At 38.6% G+C, this 22,387-nt stretch overlaps 1 protein-coding gene across 16 annotated transcripts in view; it reads right to left on the minus strand.

The window, feature by feature from the left end:
• ADAMTSL1 (ADAMTS like 1) overlaps positions 1-22,387 on the minus strand; it is a 1,145,195-nt gene that overhangs the window by 1,069,188 nt on the left and 53,620 nt on the right. Inside the window, exon 2 of one of the 16 annotated variants that reach the window (XR_008713479.1) lies at positions 20,703-20,866. The exons of 14 other annotated variants lie outside the window; for them this stretch is intronic. Coding sequence is in view for 1 of the 2 variants with exons in the window: in XM_055577966.1 (XP_055433941.1) it covers positions 20,703-20,839 (137 nt within the window). In the remaining variant the exon portion in view is untranslated. The remainder of the gene's footprint in view (positions 1-20,702; positions 20,867-22,387) is intronic. One more of the 16 variants, XM_055577966.1, reaches the window with a different exon arrangement.

Genomic DNA, 22,387 nt, shown 5'->3' on the forward strand with positions numbered 1-22,387 from the left:
CGGTAAACTGGGTTGGCAAAAAGACTGAAATGAATTAACAAACTGAAATTATAACCATATTCATTATAATGAATAAATAATGCAGCAGTGAAAGTCGCTCAGTTGTGTCCTACTCTTTGAGACCCCATGGGCTATACAGTCATGGAATTCTCCAATCCAGAATACTGGAGTCGGTAGCCTTTCCCTTCTCCAGGGGATCTTCCCAACCCAGAGATCGAACCCCAGTCTCCTGCATTACAAGTGGATTCTTTACCAGCTAAGCCACAAAGGAAGCTCAAGAATACTGGAGTGGGTACCCTATCCCTTCTCCAGGGGATCTTCCTGGCCCAGGGATTGAACTGGGGTCTCCTCCATTGCAGACAGACTCTTTACCAACTGAGCTATCAGGGAAGCCCAATGCAGCAATAGGAGCATAAACTGGTATAAGCTGTCTGAAAAGGCATTGGGCAAAAAAAAAAAAAAAAAAAAAAAAAATTAGGACCTTTAAGTTTGACTATATCAGAAATTCCCAGAAATTTCAAATCTAGGAATGACTGTGTACATGGCAGCTTCCTACCTAGTTCTACTGAAAGCCCTAAAGACAATGATTAATTCAGTAATGATAAGCTTCCCTTAGTGCCCATATTAGGATCCGGAAATATCACTCACACTGAAAGTAATCAAGGCTTTTGAAGAATTATCTGAACTCAGTCAATTTGAATTTCAATAATTAAAAAAAATCAATGGATTGAAACTTTTAATTCATAAATTCATAATGATATTTTAAAATACTAGTCACTTTCAGTGTTGGAGAAGACTCTTGAGAATTCCTTGGACTGAAAGGAGATCAAACCAGTCAATCCTGAATATTCATTGGAAGGACTGATGCTGAAGCTGAAGCTCCAATACTTTGGCCCCCTGATGCCAAGAACCGACTCTTTGGAAAAGACCCTGATGCTGGGAAAGATTGAAGGCAGGAGAAGGGGACAATAGAGGATGAGATGGTTGGATGGAATCACCCACTCAATGGATATGAGTTTGAACAAGCTCTGGGAGATGATGAAGGACAGGGAAGCCTGGCATGCTGCAGTCCATGGGGTCACAAAAAGTTGGACACGACAGAGCAAATGAACAACAAGTCACTTTCAAAACATGATAGAAAACTAAGTAGTTATCTTGGTAACTGTTAAAAGAAATTATTAAGCACTTATTTTCTTTTTTTCCATGAACTGTGCATACATGCTAAGTCACCTCAGTCACGTCCAACTCTTTGCAACCCTATGGACTGTAGCCTGCCAGGCTCCTCTGTCCATGGAATTCTCTAGGTAAGAATACTGGAGTGGGGTTGCCATGCCCTTCTCCAGGAGATCTTCCCAATCCAGGGATCAAAACCATGTCTCTTAGGTCTCTTAGGTCTCCTGCCTGCCACCTGGCAAGCCCTATATGAATTGTACCACTACATAATCAAACAACCAAAATAGGAAAAACTCTCTTTGAATGTAATCCAGCTGTTAATGAAAAAGAAAGGCTAGAATTAGAATATCACCATTTATAAGCTTTAATGGATGAAGAAACATAAGCATTCAGTATTAACATTTGTTAAAACCATAAAAAAAGAAAGACAACAAACCATTTTAAGCTACAAGTGATAGAGTCTTGTCAAAAAGATGGAAGCAGATCTCTGAGTTTGGTGGTGGATTTTGCAGAGATACCAAGGACAGAGGACCATGTTAAACTGCTTCATAAATGGGCAATCAACAAAACCCAGCTGTGGGAAACTCTGCTGGTTAAACAACCCTTGTTCTATAATGGAAAATTTTAAGAAAAAGAAAGGGATGGAGTGGGGAGACATACAGACAGAAGAAAAATTAAGGCACTTATTTTTTAAAGGCAAAGACTAAACTGTATTATCTGCAATCTGTAGATGTACATTTTGTACAATCACATTTTGGTGATAAAACTATAAAATCAAAAACACAAGGAAGAAAAAATACTATAAAAGGCAGAATAATGGTTACTTATTACAGAAGGGAAGGAGGATTTGTGACTGGAATGGGGCACAAAGAAGAGACTTCTGAATAAATGGCAAAATTCTATTTCTTGACTGGGGTAGCATTTACCTTATAGTCATTAAGTCATACGTTTGAGACTTGGGGTTCTCAATATCCGTGTTTTATTTTACAGGAAAAAGTGAAAACAAAAATGAAAAATTAGTAAATCAGTAAATAAACTTCTTCCATCATAGCACTCTGATTATAATGATTTATGCCTTTTCTCTCTCCTAAGACTTGATTCCTTAAGGCAAAAACTGTGTCTTGAGGTGTTCATTACATATATTCAGTAAGTTTCCTGGACACATCTTAACCTGCAAGCTCTCTGTGGGTCACTGCATTCCTAATATATATATATTTTACACTGCTGCTGCTGCTGCTAAGTCACTTCAGTCGTGGCCAACTCTGCGACCCCATAGATGGCAGCCCACCAGGCTCCCCCATTCCTGGGATTCTCCAGGCAAGAACACTGGAGTAGGTTGCCATTTCCTTCTCCAATGCAGGAAAGTGAAAAGTGAAGGTGAAGTCACTCAGTCATGTCCGACTCTTTGCGACCCCATGGACTGCAGCCCACCAGGCTCCTCTGTCCATGGGACCCTCCAGGCAAGAGTACTGGAGTGGGTTGCCTTTGCCTTCTCCATATTTTACACTAGATTTTCAAAAATGTCACAGATAGCTTTTATTCCACTGAATTGATACTCAGTAATAGGAGATTAATTTGCATCTTTTCACTAGTTCAAAACTTGGCAGCAGAGGAACAAAGCAGAGAAAACACAGTGATTGGATAGGCAGCAGTTCCTGCTAATAGATATGCTGTCATCAGCCAAAAAAAAAAGCTTCAGTTTACTTTGGGGATGTAGGAGCAGCTTACCCTCTGGAATGGGATATCTGAGCATCCAACGGACTACAGCTATGTGGCATTCTCAAAGCCTGGAGACATAGTAACCACATGTACTTGGTTGGATACTTGCATGCCCTTTGGGCCTCCAGCTCTTACAGAATCAATTATCCAAGGCCCATTGAATTAAAATTCTGAAAATAATTTCCTTTCAGTCATGGAAATTGTCAAAACCCTGAATACCCCAATTTATCATGTATAATGGAATTTTCTTTAAGGATATCATAGCAGTCTCTACCAGGACCCCCTTGGTTTGGTTTGTCTCTACTGATTAGATAAACTTAGTAAGTGGTATGATTGCTTTATTTTTTTTTTAAGTCTATACACAGCACATCAGTTAGTAATTAACATTGATGGAATATTTTTTATTCCACAACACCAGAAATTCAGCATTTAATCAATGAGAAATCAATATGCATGCCTTTATGGTCTATAATAATTCATCATTATTTAATGTAAGTATATTCTCTAGAGATACAAAGTTCAAAATATGTTAAATTTTGGTTGTATCATATTTCTTCTTCTTTTTAAAAATAAATTGTTCACTTTTATTCTGGTAAAAATATTCCCTTTAAATGTTTACAGGAAACAACGGGACTGTTCTAATGAAAAATACATCAATAAAAGGTAGAAAAGAAAATTATCATGAGGTTTAAGAAATTAAGTGATATTTTATTGAGATTCCAATTAATTTCCAACTTGTTCAATATATATCACTGAAACTGTAAAAATGCTAGCTGAAAAAAAAAACCTAGATGAAGTGAATGCTATTTTTTAACAAGAAAATTATCCCCCGCTAAAGAAAGTCATTGAATAAATTTCTTTAGCTTTTCATTTTTACAATATTGTAGATACATATAGTTGAAAAAAAAAATTGGTGCAGAGACAGCCCACGTACTCTTCACCCAGTTTACCTTAGTGGCAACATCTTTTTTTTAATTAATTAATTAATTTATTTTAACTGGAGGCTAATTACTTTACAATGTTGTAGTGGTTTTTGCCATACATTGACATGAATCAGCCATGGGTGTACATGTGTCCCGAATCCTGAACACCCCTCCTGCTTCCCTCCCCATCCCATCCCTCAGGGTCATCCCAGTGCACCGGTCCTGAGCATCCTGTCTCATGCATCGAACCTGGACTGGCCATCTATTTCACATATGGTAATAGATATTTTTCAATGCTGTTCTCTAAAATCATCCCACTCTCGCCTTCTCCCACAGAGTCCAAAAGTCTGTTCTTTACATGTGTGTCTCTCTTGTTGTCTCGCATATAGGGTCATCATTACCATCTTTCTAAATTCCATATATATATGCATTAATATACTGTATTGGTGTTTTTCTTTCTGAATTACTTCACTCTGTATAATAGGCTCTAGTTTCATCCACCTCATTAGAACTGATTCAAATGCATTCTTTTAAATAGCTGAGTAATATTCCATTTTGTATATGTACCATAACTTGCTTATCCATTCATCTGCTTATAGACATCTAGGTTGCTTCCATGCCCTAGCTATTGTAAACAGTGTTGCGATGAACATTGGGGTACACGTGTCTCTTTCAATTCTGGTTTCCTTGGTGTTTATGCCCACCAGGAGGATTGCTGGGTCATATGGCAGTTCTATTTCCAGTTTTTTAAGGAATCTCCACACTGTGCTCCATAGTGGCTGTACTAGTTTGCATTCCCACCAACAGTGGAAGAGGGTTCCCTTTGCTCCACACCCTCTCCGGCACTCATTGTAGACTTTCTGATAGTAGCCATTCTGACTGGCATGAGATTGTACCTCATTGTAATTTTGATTTGCATTTCTCAGATAATGAGTGATGTTGAGCATCTTTTCATGTGTTTGTTAGCCATCTGTATGTCTTGTTTGGAGAAACATGTGTTTAGTTCTTTGGCCCATTTCTTGATTGGGTCATTTATTTTTCTGGCATTGAGCTGCATGAGCTGCTTGTATATTTTTGAGATTCTTTATCAGTTGCTCCATTTGCTATTATTTTCTCCCATTCCGAAGGCTGTCTTTTCACCTCGCTTATAGTTTCCTTCATTATGCAAAAGCTTTTAAGTTTAAGTAGGTCCCATTGTTAACTTTTGCTTTTATTTTGAGGATCCTGCTGTGATTTATGTCAGAGAGTGCTTTGCCTACATTTTCCTCTAGGAGTTTTATAGTTTCTGCTCTTACATTTAGATCTTTAATCCATTTTGAGTTTATTTTTGTGTATGTGTTAGGAAGTGTTCTAGTTTCATTCTTTTACAAGTGGTTGACCAGTTTTCCCAGCACCACTTGTTAAAGAGATTCTTTTTTTCCATTGTATATTCTTGCCTCTTTTGTCAAAGATAAGGTGTTCATAGGTGCGTGGATTTATCTCTGGGCTTTCTATTTTGCTCCATTGATCTATATTTCTGTCTTTGTGCCAGTACCATACTGTCTTGATGACTGTAGCTTTGTAGTATAGTCTGAAGTCAGGCAGGTTGATTCCTCCAGTTCCATTCTTCTTTCTCAAGATTGCTTTGGCTATTTGAGGTTTTTTGTATTTCCATACAAATTGTGGAACTATTTGTTCTAGTTCTCTGAAAAATACCATTGGTAGCTTGATAGGGATTGCATTGAATCTATATATTGCTTTGGGTAGTATACTCATTTTCACTATATTGATTCTTCTGATTCATTATCATGGTATATTTCTCCATCTATTTGTGTCATCTTTGATTTCTTTCATCAGTGTTTTATAGTTTTCTATACATAGGCCTTTTGTTTCTTTAGGTAGATATATTCCTAAGTATTTTATTCTTTTTGTTGCAATGGTGAATGGAATTGTTTCCTTAATTTCTCTTTGTTTTCTCATTGTTAGTGTATAGGAATGCAAGGGATTTCTGTGTGTTGATTTTATATCCTGCAACTTTACTCTATTCATTGATTAGCTCTAGTAATTTTCTGGTGGAGTCTTTAGGGTTTTCTATGTAGAGGATCATGTCATCTGCAATCAGTGAGAGTTTTACTTCTTTTCCAATCTGGATTCTTTTATTTCTTTTTCTTCTCTGATTCCTGTGGCTAAAACTTCCAAAACTATGTTGAATAGTAGTGGTGAAAGTGGGCACCCTTGTCTTGTTCCTGACTTTAGGGGAAATGCTTTCAATTTTTCACAATTGAGGATAATGTTTGCTGTGGGTTTATCATATATGGCTTTTTTATGTTGAGGTATGTTCCTTCTATGTCTGCTTTCTGGAGGGCTTTTTATCATAAATGAATGTTGCATTTTGTCAAAGGCTTTCTCTGCATCTATTGAGATAATCATATGGTTTTTATCTTTCAATTTGTTCATGTGGTGTATCACATTGATTGATTTGCGAATATTGAAGAATCCTTGTATCCCTGGGATAAAGCCCACTTGATCATGATGTATGATGTTTTTAATATGTTGTTGGATTCTGTTTGCTAGAATTTTGTTCAGGATTTTTGCATCTATGTTCATCAGTGATATTGGCCTGTAGTTTTCTTTTTTGTAGCATTTTTTGTCTGGTTTTGGTATTAGGGTGATGGTGGCCTCATAGAATGAGATTGGCAGTTTACCTTCCTCTGCAATTTTCTGGAAGAGTTTGAGTAGGATAGGTGTTAGCTCTTCTCTAAATAACAAATGGAGTCATACAATATGGAATATTGTTTTTAGAGTTTGAAGAAATACATGGTTCCAGTAAATAGAGTTTTTTAAACTCATAGGGAAAAAAAAATCTGGGAAAGGAAGATACAGGGATGACTTATCTTATGAACAAGACTCCAGAGCATATGGTGTTACATTGAGAAAACAACAAAATATTTTTACTACCCAGGAAGGGCTATTTTTCCATGCATAATGAGTCACCAATAATTAATTTTGCAAACTTTGTGATCAATTCTCAAAGGCCAGTGTGTTCCAGGGGACATGGTTTTGTTTTGTTTTGTTTCTGTTTTCTTTTCAATTTTGTTTTAGCATGCTTTGCAAAAGTTTGTCTAATTTTTATGCTGTACATCCCACTAAACTAAAAATTAAAAATATGTAGGACATAAATCTATCAGCTCATCAAAGGCACAGCTATCCATCACTGAGGAGGTTTAGAAAGTGAGAGCCAGCACAACTCTCCCCATTATCACTAAGGATTCCTTTTTAAACATTTTGTTCTTAAGTAGGAAAATAAGGAGTCATGGTGTACAATTCTGTTATTCCTGGGAATCTTTCAACAATAAAATCGAAGGGATCTACTAACAAAGATTTCTGTTAGGCTAAAGGGATAAAGGTACTTCAATTTGGATCTCAATTTGGACTGTTTGGTGTGACATAATGATGTGACTCTAGGAAGCCTCTAGAATTCATATGTTCTGAATTGAAAATCTGGGCTTCCCATGTGTCTCAGTGATAAAGAAATCTGCCTGAAATGAAGGAAATGTAAGAGATGCTGTTTCAATCCCTGGGTTGGGAAGATTCCCTAGAGGAGGAAATGCCAACCCACTCCAGTATTTTTGCCTGTTAAATCCCATGGACAGAGGAGACAGGCAGGCTGCAGTCCATGGGGTCACAAACAGTCAGACGCAACTGAATGACTAAGCATGAATTGAAAATCTGTCCTTTTACAGTCAACAACATGCAGACATTAGAGTACAAGAACTTTCTAAAACTGCACTCATTTCTTTAGAGTCTCTATTTTTTTTCATATGGAATTTTTTTTCACCTTCAATCTCAGTTTCACTAATAATGCTGTCACAATGTGTTACTTGAACAATAATTATCTTAAAATCACTCTTTCTGTCATAAAGAATGTTCTTGAAGGACTGGTAGCCATGCTTTAATTTTCCTTTAAATTCCCAAATGTATGCAATCTAATAGCTGGCCTTTGTTAGTGCCTAATGATGCTTAAAAACTCCATCAATATAAAGGGATAGATGAATAAATGTGTGATTAAGCAAACATAGCAAAATGTTATTTGTAGAAACTATGTAGAGATATATAGGTTTTAATAGTACTCTCCTACGTGTTTGATTCTTATGTATGTTTGAAATATTCAAAATAACAGGATAAAAAAACTTCAACCTCTGAAACAGAGCCGGATAAAACTGGGAAAATCATCATAAATTAAAAATTTTAGATTACTTAATTGGAATTTCTCAATTGAACCTCTTAATCTCATTTATTTAGGTAGCTAGTAGCAAGTTTCTATACCCTGAAGGTCAGACAGAATCCTGTCTTCTGGACCCCTGCCTTGACACCAGTGACATCATGAGAAGTAGTTTCAACTGATTTGGGTTCTTAAATACCAACAGACAATTACTTCATCAGGAAACTTGGCAATAAGACTGTATACTTTGAGTATGACGTCACTGTTGATTCAAAGAAATAACTACATGCTGTGCAAGGTTGTCTTCAAAGAAAAAAAAATGAACATATTTCTTAAAAATAGTTGAAAATATATTTGAAATTTGAAAATATACAAATATATCAAGAATCATATTTTTTAAAAATACCATATAGGAGAAAAGGATTGCATAATTGGTCCGAGGAACCTCCACAAAGAGGACCATAAAGCTAATCTAGAACTTCAAATTCCTGAACTTTAAGCATTGCTTATGCCATCATCTCATATTTTTCTGCTGTGTCATAATTATAGGCATTAAACTTTGAGTTCTCAGATTTGCGGTGGCCAAAGGGGGATGGGAGGTGAAGGAGGAATGGATTGATTATATACAGAACAGATAAATAACAAGGTCCTACTGTGTACCACAAGGAACTATACTCTATATCTTGCAATAAATCATAATGGGAAAATATATATATATATATTATATATAGCTGAAACATTTTGTTGTACTGTAGAAATTAATACAACATTGTAAAATCAACTCTACTTCAATAAAATAAAGCTTTAAAAAAACTCTGGGCTCTCTATCACAGCTGAAATTAACCCCAACAAATATACTACTCTTTTTCTCTGTGACTCCAGTGTGAGATCCGAAAGGTAAGCAGTGCCCAAGCCAGTATTAGCAGAAGGTGATAAAGACCCATTTTACAGATAACTCAGATCAGACTTGTAAACTCAAACTGAGAAGGTCATACTCTAGAACAGGGTCCAGGGGTGAGGGGGAAAATAAAGAAGAAAATACTGGGGGGTGGGGGGGGTGGGGAGGGATTAATAAACTGAACATGTCTGTGACATATTTCAAATACACAGTAAAGTTATGGGTGGGAAAAGAAGGGTTTTCATTATCATTTATACAATATCAGTTAAATAATCATACAAGAAAGCTAAAAATAGCAAATCTTGAAAGCAGTAGATGAGAAAAAAAAAAAGTATGACATTAAAATGATCTTCATCATAAAACTAAAAGTCTAAATGTTGTTTGGTAAAATTCTAGGCACAAATTTAACTTTTCCTTTATCTTCTTTAAGAATGTAAACATATTCAGGATATTTAGAAATTCTTTCCGGGTTCCTTTTCACATCATAAACTACATATAGAATTTTTGTTGGCACTTGAAAATGTCGTATTAATGCACTATAGGAGTAACTGTTTTAAGTTAATATTCCCACAGGCAGAAAACTTTAAAATAATTTAAAATATAAATTCTGAAAGTCTCTAAAATCTGGAAGTACTGGTGAAGTGCTCATCTGACTACTTTTAAAGTCCTGATAAAATAAAAAGTTTATATTTCTGCCTAGTCAGGATTTGGTTTTGCCCTGATTTAAAGTATGACAGTAGGAGTACCAAAATGATACAGGTTTTCTCAACTACTGCCTGAAATTATAACAAGCCATAATTTCTCATGGAATTTAATAGGGTTATCATTCTGTAATAGTACATATTGTTTATATCAGGCAAGATCTCACATGTTCTTAAATGTAATTTTTAGGACTTACTTTCCTTTTCATTGGCATGGAAGAAATGTAAGTTTTGGTTTGGTTTGGATTTGGGGTTTTGATACACAAATCCAATTTTTAAATCACCTTACTTGAACTTCCCTGGAATGTGTTATGCACAAAACATACGATGCCACAGAAACTGTGGCTAATTAATGTAATTAAGGACAAGGAAAGGAAAAGAACATTTTGTCCAATGCCCAATTAATGAAGCCATTATTCATCTAGGGATAACCAAATTATTTTGGCTCAGGATTCAGCCTAAGACACTGTTAGCACTCCATGAATTTTACTTGGAAGAAGAATGTCAGCTAAAATAATCTTCCTGTAACAAAAATTAATGCAATAAACTTGCTCACAAAACTTGAGCCTTTAATAAACAAGACTGCTAAGTATTTCCCAAGATGGAGGGAATGCTTCTACACGTTGCCTCTTTTCCCCATGATCTCATCTGAATGTCTAGTGGAAAAACAAATCTTAGCACCATGTATTGTGGCTCTATTGTCTACACTGCTTTTAACAGGAAAAAGGAAGCAGTTTTGTGTGAAAGGTTGGCTTGCACTCCACAGCTAAAACTTACTCATCCCTTATTAAATAGTGGAGCTTGACTACAAAGAGGTGAAATAACTTAAGACACAAAAATGAATAATGAAAGAAGAGATATTTGGAAGAAGGACTAGAAAGAAAAAGAGCTGGAGAAAAGTGAGACAAAGGGTATGATCAACATATTTTGGTATGTGAGTGTATTAGTGTTCTAGGGTTGCGATCATCGTCACAATCTAGGAGGCTTAAAAGAAGAGACATTTATTCCCTCACAGTCTTGGAAGCTAGAAGTTGGAAACAGGTGATATCAGGGCCATGCTCCCTCTGAAACATCTAGGGGAGCATCCTTCTTTGCCTTTTGCTAGCTTCTAGGGGCTCCCAGTCAGAGAAGGCAATGGCACCCCACTCTGGTAGTCCTGCCTGGAAAATCCCATGGATAGAGGAGCCTGGAAGGCTGCGGTCCATGGGGTCGCTGAGGGTCAGACACGACTGAGCAACTTCACTTTCACTTTCATGCATTGGAGAAGGAAATGGCAACCCACTCCAGTGTTCTTGCGTGGAGAATCCCAGGGACGGGGGAGCCTGGTGGGCTGCCGTCTATGGGGTCACACAGAGTTGGACATGACTGAAGTGACTTAGCAGCAGGGGCTCCCAGTACCTCTTGACGTTCCTTGGCTCATAACTGCATCATACAGTCTGTACCTCCTTCTTCATGTGGGTATCTTCTCTGTGCCTCTGTGTCTCCTCTTCTTATATGGACACCAGTCACTGGATTTAGGACCCGCCCCAATTCAGTAGGAACTCTTTGTAATTACACTTCCATATAAGGTCACATTCTGAGGTTCCAGGTGGACATAAATTTGGAGGGACACTATTCAACCCATTAATGTGGGGAGCAAAGGCCTAATCTGAGTTACTGCTTCCCTTACCACTGGAAACTGATCTATGGAGAGGCAAAAAGATAGGCTGACAAGAGAGGAGTAGAGATAATGAGAAAGCTTAAGGATGGACGTGTCAGAATCTCAAAGAGCTGTAAGGACAACAATGGCAACCTTCCTCTGGTAGTAATGTTTTTCAGAGTCTGTTAGAGTCTAAGGCATGTCCATCAAAAGTCAAAGCAAATATGAGATTAAAGAGAAGTAGCAGCAGCAGTTATCTGAAAGGTAGAGAGGGGGTAGAGGACAGAATTCTAAGGCGTTTACAAGAGGCTCATCTATGCTCTGATTCTCCAGCAGTGTTTCTCATCCTGAGGCTTTATGGGTCTGTGAGTTTCTCTGGAACATTTCATAAATAATTACACAAAACACACATATTTGATCCATCTTTGAATTTCAATCAATCTTTTGAATAGTAATTTTCTTATGAGCATTGAAGCATTTTTTTAACTCTTAGTTTTCGTTTTCATGAAAATCTAAGAAAATAAAATATACATTCTGGATCATATGATAACTGTGTAATTTTCACATGCACGTTACTGGTAATAATTAAGAGGCACCAAAGCAGGATGATTTTAATTGTTGCAAACTAGTGAGAAGAAGAATAGGCATGAACTCAAAATTAAGCTTTCATTTTTAAGCCAAGGTGAGGACAATAGCTCTATTTCAGCAATACAGAGAAGGCTTTCAGCATTCCAAACAAAGAAAGGGAGCAGGAAGACTGAGTTCTCCTACAGACACACAGCCTGCAAGCATCTTAACCTGCTGAAATTACCTAGGTGGCCCACTCATAAGGTGTTTTACTCTGGAACTTTCTATGCTACTCTCGAGTCTTTTTTTTTTTTTTACCCTCAAGTCTTTTATTTGCTTAAATCATATAAAAATCTCACTAGAATTTGTGTTTTACATCAAAAGAAGGGTGCACAGCCAAAATTATCAAGTCTATCAGTACTGCCAATAATCAATATTACCATCAATACTATCTAATCAACACCACTATCAGTACTATTTGTGCCAGGCAGCTTAGCCAAACAAACAAGATCAAATTATATTCTATACGCAGGGTAACTGATTATGAGACTTAGATCATCTCTAAGCAAAACAGTGAGGACATGTGTCTCCAAAGAAAGCTTTATAACAACTTCACAAAGAAGGTAAAATGCACTCATGAAAAATGCAAATTTCTGTTAAATAAATTATTTAATACATAACATTAGTCTAATGGATAACTGAGCATACTTGGATGTAAAAAAATGAAATATTCAGATTTTTCCATCGCATTTGGTTGCCATTTATAAAAAACTTCAGCAAATGTTTTAAAAATGCTTTTCTCTCCTGAAAGCTTTCAAATTAAAATTTTTTCCCTAAAATAAAAATTCAATAGAGAAACATAACATTAGAAGTCCAAAAGACATTATAACCACAATCCTAAATTTGGACATTTTTAAGACTTGGTTTCTTCAGCAAACCAAGCAAATTAAGAAAGCAAAAGTTTTCCTTTTGCTGACAATATAGGCAATAAAGTCTTCTATTTCAGGTACCAGGAAAGGATGAGGCACTTTGGCGACTTGCAAGGTTGCCAAGAGCCAGAGAGCCACAGGGAACAGACTTGGCAGTCACATGAGAGGCAGGCTATTGTGTTATTAAGAAAAAGCCATGTCATGTGTATGCTAGATGGTAGATTAAATCTTTCTATAACATTCTAGCCACATGATATAACATACCTATACATAACATGAAATATGCACGCATACACATTTGTATATGTACATTTACCTTATTATTCATTATTTTTAACTGAGGCCACATTCATTTGCATCTAACCTTCATCTTGCAGTCTGGATGCTACTGCGACGGGTCCTAAGGGCCCTCAGAGTTCCGGAGCAGCCCAGTACCTTTCACCTTTGGTTTGACAGACTCCAGGTCCAGCACCATCATATGGCTGAATTGGAAGGGGTGGGAATTCAGGACGTTTAGGGGAAACATGAACCTTTCCTGTACAGAGTGATTTCAATTTAAGTGAAAACCCTAAACAGACCCAACTGTGTTTAATTTTTTTCCCCCTTTTAAAACTTCAGGTTGTTAACTTAGATTAAAACTCTAGCCCTCTACCTTCTCTGTTCTCCAAATCTAGCCCCCTTATCTGTGGAAGACCGTGAGTATTTCCTAGGCACACTGGAGGACAACTTGAACCACTGAGTACAGCTCCTTGCTGTGTACCAACAAGTCATACAACCCTAAAATCCCTGAGCTGTATGAATAACAGTTACATCTGGGGCTGTTTTCCTGAAAACATCATATAGATAGAATCAGAATTATTTTTTAATTAAATCATTCTGAAAAATACACAATTAAATATAAGTCTCCCTAATATCCAAACCCTCTGGGTCCCTCTCCAGACGCAATTACTCTTAACAAACTTCTTATATATCTGAGTTCAGACACAAATTAAGAGAAATTAAAGACAATCAAAGTTAAGTTTACGAGCAGGATATTTGCAAATTTTTGGCTCTTTCACCTCTAAGAGGGGGATTCTAATGCCTTAAATCTGGACTGGTCTTAGTGGACTCACATGATTAATGGAATGTGGTAGAGGTAATATTCTGCAACCCCCTCAAGGCCAGGTTATAAGAAAGTTTGTAGCTCCCACCTGGGCCTTTAGAAACACTCACTGTGGAAGGAGCCAGCCATCTTAAACTCCAGCATTCTTGCCTAGAGAATCCCGTGAACAGAGGAGTTTGGTGGACTGTAGTCCATAGGGTTGCTAAGAATCAGACACAACTGAAGTGACAGCACACCCTACTCTGAGACTGCCATTGCTGTGAGGAAGCCCAAATGTGCTACATGAAGATGCCATGTGGGAAGAAGTGGGAAGGAGAGAGAAATTTCCCTAGCCAGGGAAATTTCCCGATCTTCCAACTAGCTCAGCCTAGCCACCAGCCTTGTGACTGAAGAAGTCACATTAAATAGACCAAGGAACCCAACCAACAGCCAGACATATGGCTCCTTCAGGCAACCCAGCTATCTGCAGCCATTCAAGTGACCTACCTGAGACTCCAGTTTTTCTGGAGTACAAGTAGGCCTTCCCAGTTTGTTCTGCCCAAATTCCTCACACACAAAGTCAAGAGCATAAAAACTTGCTTGTTTGGAATCATGAAGTTGCAGAGTGGTTTGTCTCGCAGCAATAGATAACTAAAACAGTATCCTTCCAAAATTTCTCTGTGCCTATATAAGCATAACCTTTTCTTTTATTACATGTCTTATTCTGAGCCTTGAGAGTTTGTTTTTTTTTTCATATTTAACATTAGATCTTTCTAACATAAATCAGTGCATGCAGACTTACTGAATATGATTAGAGTTTGCCGAGTATAAAACCAGTTCCTTAGTAATGGACATTTAAATACTTTTCATTTTTTGGTTTTTATGAATAATACTGAATGACAGAATGAACCTCTTCATAAATAAATCTCTGTGTGCATATGACAAACTACTGTAACTGAAATTTCTAGACTGAAAACACTTTGCTTCTGTAAAGATGGTTTTCCATTCTCTCCTTAGAAACTTGATCTTTTAACAAACAAGGCCAAACCCAGTTGTTGCCTTCTCTGTGAAATCTCCCAAGATTCTGACAGGTAGGATGAATTGCTCTTCTTCTCTGGTGTCCCTGAATATAGCATTTAAATTATTTCCACTAATAAACCATGAACCCTGTCACGGGCATTGTTTCTGCCACACTTATTATACAACCTACCCCACTTCAGGGAGCAGCGGCTACATGGCACTGGAGCAACTGTGAGGAGATACCCCACGTCCAAGAGCAAAGGAGAAGCCCCAGCAAGATGGTAGGAGGAGCAAAATCACATTTAGACTCAAACCCCATACCTTCCAGAGATGCTCAGAGGGCTCAAACATACCTTGTGCACACCAGGACCCAGAGACTCCCCCCCAAAGACTGAGATAGAACTGTGTTTGAGTATCTCCTGTGGAGGTACAGGTCAATAGTGGACTGCTGCAGGGGCAGGGGCTCTGGGTGCAGCAGACTTGGGTATGGCATAAGGCCTCTTGAAGGAGGTCACCATTAACTTTACCATAGAGCCTCCAGAACATCACAGGACTCAGGAAACACTCTTGGAGGGAACAAACAGAACCTTGTGCACCAGGACCCAGAAAAAGGGAGCAGTGACCCCACAAGAGACTGACCCAGACTTGCCCGTGAGTGTCCAGGAGTCCCTGGTGGAGGTGTGGGTTGGTGGTGGCCTGCTGCAGGGTTGGGGACACTGTGTGCAGCAGTGTGTGCATGGGACCCTTTGAAGGAGCCCACTATCTTCAGTACCTCCACCATAGATTGGCCTCAGGTCAAACAACAGGTAGGGAACACAGCCCCGCCCATCAACAGAAAATTAGATTAAAGATTTACTGAGCATGGCCCTGCCCATCAGTGATCAATGCAAAGAAACAGAGGAAAATAATAGAATGGGAAAGACTAGAGAGCTCTTCAAGGAAATTAGATACATCAAGGGAATATTTCATGCAAAGATGGGCACAATAAAGGACAAAAAATGGTATGGATCTAACAGAAGCAGAAGATACTAAGAAGAGGTGGCAAAAATACACAGAAGAACTGTACAAAAAAGATCTTCACGACCAAGATAATTAGGATGCTGTGATCACTCACCTAGACCAGACATCCTGGAATGTGAAATCAAGCGGGCCTCAGGAAGCATCACTACAAACAAAGCTAGTGGAGGTGATGGAATTCCAGTTGAGCTATTTCAAATCCTAAAAGATGATGCTGTGAAAGTGCTGCACTCAATATGCTAGAAAATTTGGAAAACGCAGCAGTGTCCACAGGACTGGAAAAGGTCAATTTTCATTCCAATCCCAAAAAGAGGCAATGCCAAAGAATGCTTAAACTACCACATAATTGCACTCATCTAAGAGATGGGAATACCAGACCACCTGATCTGCCTCTTGAGAAATTTGTATGCAGGTCAGGAAGCAACAGTTAGAACTGGACATGGAACAACAGACTGGTTCCAAATAGGAAAAGGAGTACGTCAAGGCTGTATATTGTTACCCTGTTTATTTAACTTACATGCAGAGTACATCATGAGAAACGCTGGACTGGAAGAAACACAAGCTGGAATTAAGATTGCCAGGAGAAATATCAATAACCTCAGATATGCAGATGACACCACCCTTATGGCAGAAAGTGAAGAGGAACTCAAAAGCCTCTTGATGAAAGTGAAAGAGGAGAGTGAAAAAGTTGCCTTAGAGCTCAACATTCAGAAAACGAAGATCATGGCATCTGGTCCCACCACTTCATGGGAAATAGATGGGGAAACAGTGGAAACAGTGTCAGACTTTATTTTTCTGGGCTCCAAAATCACTGCAGATGGTGACTGCAGCCATGAAATTAAAAGACACTTACTCCTTGGAAGGAAAGTTATGACCAAGCTAGATAGCATATTCAAAAGCAGAGACATTACTTTGCCAACAAAGTTTCATCTAGTCAAGGCTATGGTTTTTCCAGTGGTCATGTATGGATGTGAGAGTTGGACTGTGAAGAAGGCTGAGTGCCGAAGAATTGATGCTTTTGAACTGTGGTGTTGGAGAAGACTCTTGAGAGTCCCTTGGACTGCAAGGAGATCCAACCAGTCCATTCTGAAGGAGATCAGCCCTGGGATTTCTTTGGAAGGAATGATGCTAAAGCTGAAACTCCAGTACTTTGGCCACCTCATGCGAAGAGTTGACTCACTGGAAAAGACTCTGATGCTGGGAGGGATTGGGGGCAAGAGGAGAAGGGGACGACAGAGGATGAGATGACTGGATGGCATCACTGACTCGATGGACGTGAGTCTGAGTGAACTCCGGGAGTTGGTGATGGACAGGGAGGCCTGGAGTGCTGCTATTCATGGGGTTGCAAAGAGTCGGACATGACTGAGCGACTCATCTGATCTGATCTGAACACACTATCGAAGTAATGCTCAAAATTCTCCAAGCCAGGCTTCAACAGTATTGAACCCTGAACTTCCAGATGTTCAAGCTGGATTTTGAAAAGGCAGAGAGAAACCAGAGATTAAATTGCCAACATCTGCTGGATCATTGAAAAAGCAAAAGAGTTCCAGAAAAAAACATCTACTTCTGCTTTACTGACTATGCCAAAGCCTTTGACTGTGTGGATCACAATAAATTGTGGAAAATTCTGAAGGAGATGGGAATCCCAGACCACCTGACCTGCCTCTTGAGAAATGTGTATGCAAGTCAAGAAGCAACAGTTAGAACCCAACATGGAACAACAGACTGGTTTCAAATTGGGAAAGGAGTACATCAAGGCTGTATATTATCACCCTGCTTATTTAACTTATATGCAGAGTACATCATGAGAAATGCTGAGATGAAGCACAAGCTGGAATCAAGGTCACCAGGAGAAATATCAATAACCTCAGATATGAAGATGACACCACCCTTATGGCAGAAAGCGAAGAAGAACTAAAGAGCCTCTTGATGAAAGTGAAAGAGGAGAGTGAAAAAGTTGGCTTAAAGCCCAACATTCAGAAAACGAAGATCATGGCATCTGGTCCTATCACTTCATGGCAAATAGATGGAGAAACAGAGGCAACAGTGGCTGACTTTATTTTTTTGGGCTCCAAAATCACTACAGATGGTGATTGCAGCCATGATATTAAAAGATGCTTGCTCCTTGGAAGAAAAGCTATGACCAACCTAGACAGCATATTAAAAAGCAGAGACATTACTTTGCCAACAAATGTCCATCTAGTCAAAGCTATGGTTTTTCCAGTAGTCATATATGGATGTGAGAGTTGGACTATAAAGAAAGCTGAGTGCCAAAGAATTGATGCTTTTGAGCTGTGGTGTTGGAGAAGACTCTTGCGAGTCCCTTGGACAGCAAGGAGATCCAACCAGTCCATCCTAAAGGAAATCAGTCCTGAATATTCACTGGAAGGACTGATGCTGAGGCTGACACTCCCATACTTTGTCCACCTGATGCAAAGAATTGACTCATTTGAAAAAACCCTGATGCTGGGAAAGATTGAAGGTGGGAGGAGAAGGGGACAACAGAGGATGAGATGGTTGGATGGCAGCATCAACTCAATGGACATGAGTTTGAGTAAGCTCTGGGAGTTGGTGTTGGACTGGGAGGCCTGGCGTACTGCAATCCATGGGGTCGCAATGAGTTGGACACTACTGAGCGACTGAACTGAACTCCACTTCAGGTAGAGTGCCTGAAGCATGCTCTTGTTCTATTAAAAGTTGTATAATGAATAAATGAGTGAATGGGTAAATATACTGGTGCAGATAGCAACAAATGTACTGTTGAGCATCAGTAGCAGTAAGAAAAGCCTGAACTTCTAGCAATGCAGTGACTTGTGCAACATAGCATTCTGCCAAGGGCAGCTCTTTTGTTGGACAAATTGCCACATGGCTCAGTGCTTATAAAGGGTCCAATCAAAGCAGATGCTGAGGTCCCTGTGTATCTGTCAGGGAATGACTCAAGTACATGAGGGATTGGGGAAAGAAGGCCTGAGTGCTCAAGAAGTTTCCAGGACTTCAGAGGAGACCATGCAGGAAGAACATGATGTGTTTACTTGGGCATCCTGTTAGCCAATCATGTGTTTGCCTACCAGAGTCCTGGGGAGAAGGGGTCATAATAAAAGGATGTCTCTTCCCATACTGTCATGATCTGCACACTGTCACAGTTCTACTATCGTGTCTTTGATTTCCTAACAGAGAATTCCACAAAGCTGCTGGATTCATTTATTCACTCACTCAAACAAATATTTACCAAGAGCCTACCGAGTACCAGGCATTGCTCTAGGTATAGAAATTACAAAAGTAAATAAAACAAAGTCCCCATCATTGTGGAGCTTAATTATAGTGTGGTGAGGCAGGAAAGAAAACTTAAAGATATAAAGCGCCAGTTAGTAACAAGAGCTATGAAGAAAACCAAGTATGGTAAAGGAGAAAATGAGGGAGGTGTATCATGTAGATTTGTAAGGGGAACAAAGAAGAGCAGGGTAAGAGATAAACCCAGAAGGGGGTCATGGGACCAGATCACAGTAAGGCGGTACAAGCCACCATAATGACTTTGGATGTTACACTAAGTCAGATGGAAAGCCTGCGGAAGCAAAGAATAATATGTTACAGAGGTGATAAAACATGTAACATTCTTCCATACTAATGACATAGCTTTTCTCCACACTGATAATGACCAAAGAGAAAATACAATGGAGAAAAAAGATTCTAGTTTTAATAATAACTCCAACCAAAGATATATAAGATATTTCTTAGAAAATTATGAGATTTGATTGATGGGCACAGAAGAAGATTTGATGAAGTGGAAAGAGATACCTAGTTCAAGAATGGAAAGATGTCATATCATAAAGATGTCATATCATAAAGATGTCATTTCTACCCAAATTCATGTAAGCAATCCATGCAAGTCTAATCAAAAAATTGGACAAAAATTAATGAAATTCATGTGAAAGAATCAAGATTTGAATACAGCTAAGACATCCTGCAGAATGAGGGGAGATGAAGAAGTGGAGTGGAGAGAAGGGAGGTTATTTCCAGGTAACAAAATTCACAACATCATAGCTTATTAAATCACAGTAGAGAGAACATGGTTGTATCTGTGCAGGAGCATTCAGAATGATCCATGCAGCAGGATGAAAAGCCCAGATGCACGCCTATGCTTAAATGAGAACTTGGGTGTAAGACAGAAGGCATAGCAAACAGGAGAGAGATGACAGACTAGTATGTAAACTGTATCTGAATGAATTTTCCATGAGAAACAAATTAGATGCTATATCACAGTAAACAAGATGTCTGTATCACAGTAAGCAAGCAAAAAGTCCCAATAGATTAAAGCCCTACAAGTCAAAAGTAAAACTTTTAGACTAAAAAACTTTTAGACTAAAATTTTAGAAAAATACTTCATAAGAATACTTTTATCTGTCACCCTGTTTATTTAACCTATATTCTGAACACATCATGAAAAATGCTGGGCTGGATGAGTTACAAGCCGAAATTAAGATAAGCAGGAGGAAAATGAACAACCTCAAAAATGTGGATGACACCACTCTAATAGCAAAAAGTGAAGAGGAACTAAAGAGCCTCTTGATGAGGGTGATAGAGGAGAGTGAAAGAGCTGGTTTAAAACTAAATATTAAAAAAAAAAAAAAAAAAAAAACAAACAAAGATCATGGCATCTGGTCCTATGACTTCATGGCAAATAGAAGGGGAAAAGGTAGAAGTAGTGACAGATTTCCTCTTCTTGGGCTATAAAATCACTGTGGATGGTGACTGCAGCCACGAAATCAGAAGAATTGTTTCTTTGCAGGAAAACTGACAAATCTAGACAGTGTGTTGAAAAGCCAACATTACTCACCTGACAAAGATCCATACAGTCGAGGCTGGTCTTCCCAGTGGTCACATAGGGTTGTAAGAGCTGGAGTGTAAAGAAGGCAGAGCACCAAAAAATTGATGCCTTCGAGCTGTGGTGCTGGAGAATACTCTTGACAGTCCCTTGGATAACAAGGAGATCAAATCAATCTTAAGGGAAATCAATCTTGAATACTCATTGGAAGGACTGATGCTGAAGCTGAAGCTCCAGTATTTTGGTCACCTGATGTGAACAGCCAACTCATTGGAAAAGTCCCTGATGCTGGGAAAGACTGAGGAAGAAGGAGAAGTGGGCATCAAAGGATGAAATGGTTGTATGGCATCATCGATGCAATGGACATGAACTTGGGCAAACTTGGGGAGATGGTGAGGGACAGGAAAGCCTGGTGTGCTGCAGTCCATGGTGTTCACAAAGAGTCGGACACAACTAGGCTACTGAACAACAACAACAACATCATCTCCAGGTCAGGAAGTTGCTCACAAACAGAACTTACACATATTTAATAAGGGAAAAAATAGTTTCATAAAAATTTTAAATATTGGAACAAAGAAAGTGAAGAACAGTTAAAAGATAAGCCATATATTAGAAGATATTTTCAACATATATAACAAGTAAAGTACTAGAATCCAGGTTACATTAAAAAATCCTATAAACTGCAAGGATTTACTGTATAGCATAGGAAACTATATTCACTATCTTGTGATAAATTATAATGGAAAAGAATAGAAAAAAGGAGATATTTACATATATGTGTGTGTGTGTGTATAACTGAGTCACTTGCTATACACTTGAAATTAACACAATATTGTAAACCAACTATATCTCAATTTAAAAAAAAATCCTAAAAATCAATGAGAATAAACAACTCAATAGAAAATGAGCAAATGCTACAAGTCATAATACACAGGAAACAACAACAAAAAATAGAATATCTAGTAAAAATGAAAAAAGTCATTCAATTCGCAGATAATCAAGGAAAGGTATGCTAAATCCATGTCATGATACCATTTCAAATTTACCACTGTGGCAAAATAAAATGTCAAGGGCTGTGAGGACACAGGAAAAGTAACTCAGGTGCAGAGTTGGTAAAAATACAACCACTCTGGAGAAGAAGATGACAATATGCAGACAAATGTAAAATCTATATTTTTAAGAGTATGCAATTCCACTGCTGTACATATACACCCTTAAAAGATTCTGGACAGATGATAAGGAGGCATGACAAAGATGGGCTCTTGAAGCAGTGTCTGGAGTAGCAAAACCTATGAAGCAAAGGTGTGCTGCCTCTCTCGTTTTACTCTTCCAGACACACAGTCCACCCTCCACCACGACACTGTGACCTGGGAAGCTCATCTTTAGGGACTAGAGCAATGACCCCCTTGTCCTCTGTCTTCCATTTGAGATTATCCAATGGGAAGACCCAACAGGAAGCCAGAGGGAGGGAAGAGAATGCAGTCAAAGTGTTTCACCGCCTCTCTTTCGGAGGGATCATGGGGAGGTAGTCTCATTTCTGTGGAGGACACAGCTCACATCAGGCCTCTCAAGACAGTTCTCTCTGGGAACAACAGCCCTATGTCAGGCCTAGGAGTGGTAATAGGTGTGCAGTTTTTTTTTTTGTTATTTTTTCTCCTGTGGAATACTGTCCCTTCCCTTGTTTCATTCTGAAACCT

This window comes from Bubalus kerabau, chromosome 4 (assembly GCF_029407905.1).
Source record: "Bubalus kerabau isolate K-KA32 ecotype Philippines breed swamp buffalo chromosome 4, PCC_UOA_SB_1v2, whole genome shotgun sequence".
In the NCBI taxonomy this organism is placed as follows: Eukaryota; Metazoa; Chordata; class Mammalia; order Artiodactyla; family Bovidae; genus Bubalus; species Bubalus kerabau.